The following is a 2,666-nucleotide window of genomic DNA, read 5'->3' as shown; positions in this document are numbered from 1 at the left end:
TGCCCTGCAAAGTGGGAATAAGGCTGTGTTAGCATTTTAGTTTATGACAGGGGTAGGCAACTTATGGCACGTGTGCCGAAGGTGGCACGCAAGCTGATTTTCAGTGGCACTCACACTGCCCGGGTCCTGGCCACCGGTACAGGGGCTCTGCATTTTAATTCAATTTTAAATGAAGTTTCTTAAACATTTTAAAAAACTTATTTACTTTACATACAACAATAGTTTAGTTATATATTATAGACTTATAGAAAGAGACTTTCTAAAAACGTTAACATGTATTACTGGCCCACGTAACCTTAAATTAGAGTGAATAAATGAAGACTCGGCACACCACTTCTGAAAGGTTGCTGACCCCTGGTTTATGAGTTTCATTCCCAAGTTGTGAGGTTGGTGATGGTCGCAATGGAGGGACCTACTTTGCAAGAATTGTTGGATTTGGAGTGGGCTTTGTTCCATCCTTTGTTCTGCATTTTATCAAGCCACACCATGGGCAAAATCCTCAGATGGGATAAAGTGATGAAGCTCCATTGACTTTAAAGCAGCTGACACAATTTACACTACTGTGATAACAGAACTCACTGATTGTCAGAGGCAAGGAGCAGTAACAACACCTTGTCATTGTAAGTGATGAGTTCTGTGCACCTTTGATATTCATATAGTGAGATGTTAGAATCATAGAATATCAGGGTCAAAAGGGACCTCAAGAGGTCATCTAGTCCAACCCCCTGCTCAAAGCAGGGCCAATCCCCAGACAGATTTTTGCCCTGATCCCTAAATGGCCCAACTCAAGAATTGAACTCACAACGCTGGGTTTAGCAGGCCAATGCTCAAACCACTGAGCTATCCCTCCTAGGGAAAGGGGAATCAGGGACATTCCCTCTGTTGCTCTAATACTGACCATTGTCCTTCTCATTCCCTCCACAGCCATCACACAGCGGACTGAGGAAGAAAATGTCCAACGAAACAGCTGTGACTGAATTTCTTCTCCTGGGATTCTCTGACGTTCGGGAGCTGCAGATTTTACACTTTGTGGTGTTTCTAGTGCTTTACCTGATATCCCTGCTGGGGAACCTTCTCATCATCACAGCCATAGCCCTCAACCACCACCTTCACACCCCCATGTACTTCTTCCTGATGAATCTGTCCATCCTAGACCTCGGCTCCATCTCTGTCAGCATCCCCAAATCCATGGCCAATTCCCTCACGAACACAAGATCGATTTCTTATTCTGGATGCGTTGCTCAAATATTTCTCATCTTCTTCTTTGCTTCAGCAGGTTTTGCCATACTGACCGTCATGGCATATGACCGATATGTCGCCATCTGCCAACCACTGCACTATGAGACAGTGATGAACAGGAGAGCTTGTGTCCAAATGGCAGCCAGTGCCTGGATCGGTGGCAGTCTCAATTCTGCACTGCACACTGGGAACACGTTTGCAATATCCTTCTGTGGAGGCAACATGGTGGATCAGTTCTTCTGTGAAATCCCCCAGCTCCTCAAGCTCGCCTGCTCTGACTCATACCTCACTGAAGTTGGGTTTCTCATCTTTAGTCTGTGCTTAGCGTCAAGCTGCTTTGTTTTCATAATTGTGTCATATGTTCAGATCTTCAAAGCAGTGCTGAGAATCCCCTCTGAGCAGGGCCGCCATAAAGCCTTCTCCACCTGCCTCCCTCACCTCTTTGTGGTCTCCTTGTTCTTTTGTACTTCTGCCTTTGCCTACCTGAAACCCACCTCCAGCTTAACATCCAGTCTGAATCTCATGGTGGCTGTTCTCTATTCTGTGTTGCCACCCATGATGAATCCGATCATCTACAGCATGAGAAACAAAGAGTTGAAAGATGCACTGAGTAAATGGATAGGTTGGAGGTTATTCACTAAGAACAAAATGTCCATATTTCTCCTTGGGTAACAATTTCATTCTGTGTTTCTTTATAAATATAATCAGCTGATGACATTATTGCCTCCATGAGAAAATACTGTGCAATGTGTTTATGCAGAAGTGGGTATTTACACTAGTAGAAATACAGACAAACATGACTCAAGAAAAAAAGGAGTTTCTATAGGTTTATAGAAATGTAAATAAGATCGGAATATATCTATTGTATACTGCAACCAATCACCATACTATCTGACACCCTTGCCTATAAAATTAGTAGCCATAGCAAAGTCCCTAATGAGGTCTCTGGCTCTTCTTATATTTTGGGATAATAACTCAGATTGAGGTATGAATGCTGTCAGGGTTCCTTCCCCACTCTGAACTCTAGGGTATAGATGTTGGGACCCCCATGAAAGCCCCTTAAGCTTATTCCTACCAGCTTAGCTTAAAACCTGGTACGCTGCCACCACCAAGTGATTTAACAAGAAACAGGGAAAGGACCACTTGGAGTTCCTCTTCCCCCAAAATATCCCCGCAAGTCCTTAAACGCCCTTTACTGGGGAGGCTTGAGAATAATATCCTCACCAATTGGTTGCAAAGTGATCAAAGTCCCAAACCCGTGGGTCTTTGGACAATGGAACCCATTCTAGCCTTAGTTTCAAAGTTACAACAAAACAGAGATAAACTTCCCTATAGCAAAGGTAAAATTCACAAGTTGAGAAAATAAAGATAAACTAATACGCCTTGCCTGGCTGTTACTTACAAGTTTGAAATACGAGAGACTTGTT

General features: G+C 43.5%; 1 protein-coding gene across 1 annotated transcript; it reads left to right on the top strand.

Annotated features, from left to right (window-relative positions):
- The first annotated feature begins 951 nt into the window (after window positions 1-951).
- Window positions 952-2,038, top strand: LOC112125347 (olfactory receptor 14A16-like). Its single transcript, XM_024223769.3, has one exon. It carries the CDS (start codon window positions 952-954, stop codon window positions 1,909-1,911), a length of 960 nt encoding a protein of 319 aa, XP_024079537.2. The 3' UTR covers window positions 1,912-2,038.
- The last annotated feature ends 628 nt before the right edge of the window (window positions 2,039-2,666 follow it).

Source organism: Terrapene carolina, unplaced genomic scaffold (genome assembly GCF_002925995.2).
Source record: "Terrapene carolina triunguis isolate 2854851 unplaced genomic scaffold, T_m_triunguis-2.0 Scaffold23140, whole genome shotgun sequence".
NCBI lineage: Eukaryota > Metazoa > Chordata > Testudines > Emydidae > Terrapene > Terrapene triunguis.
Note: the sequence above shows the minus strand (reverse complement) of the source record. Positions and strands in the feature narration are given on the sequence as shown.

Coding starts and splice junctions, on each gene's coding strand:
- LOC112125347 (XM_024223769.3), top strand. CDS start 952: ATGTCCAACGAAACAGCTGTGACTGAATTTCTTCTCCTGGGATTCTCT.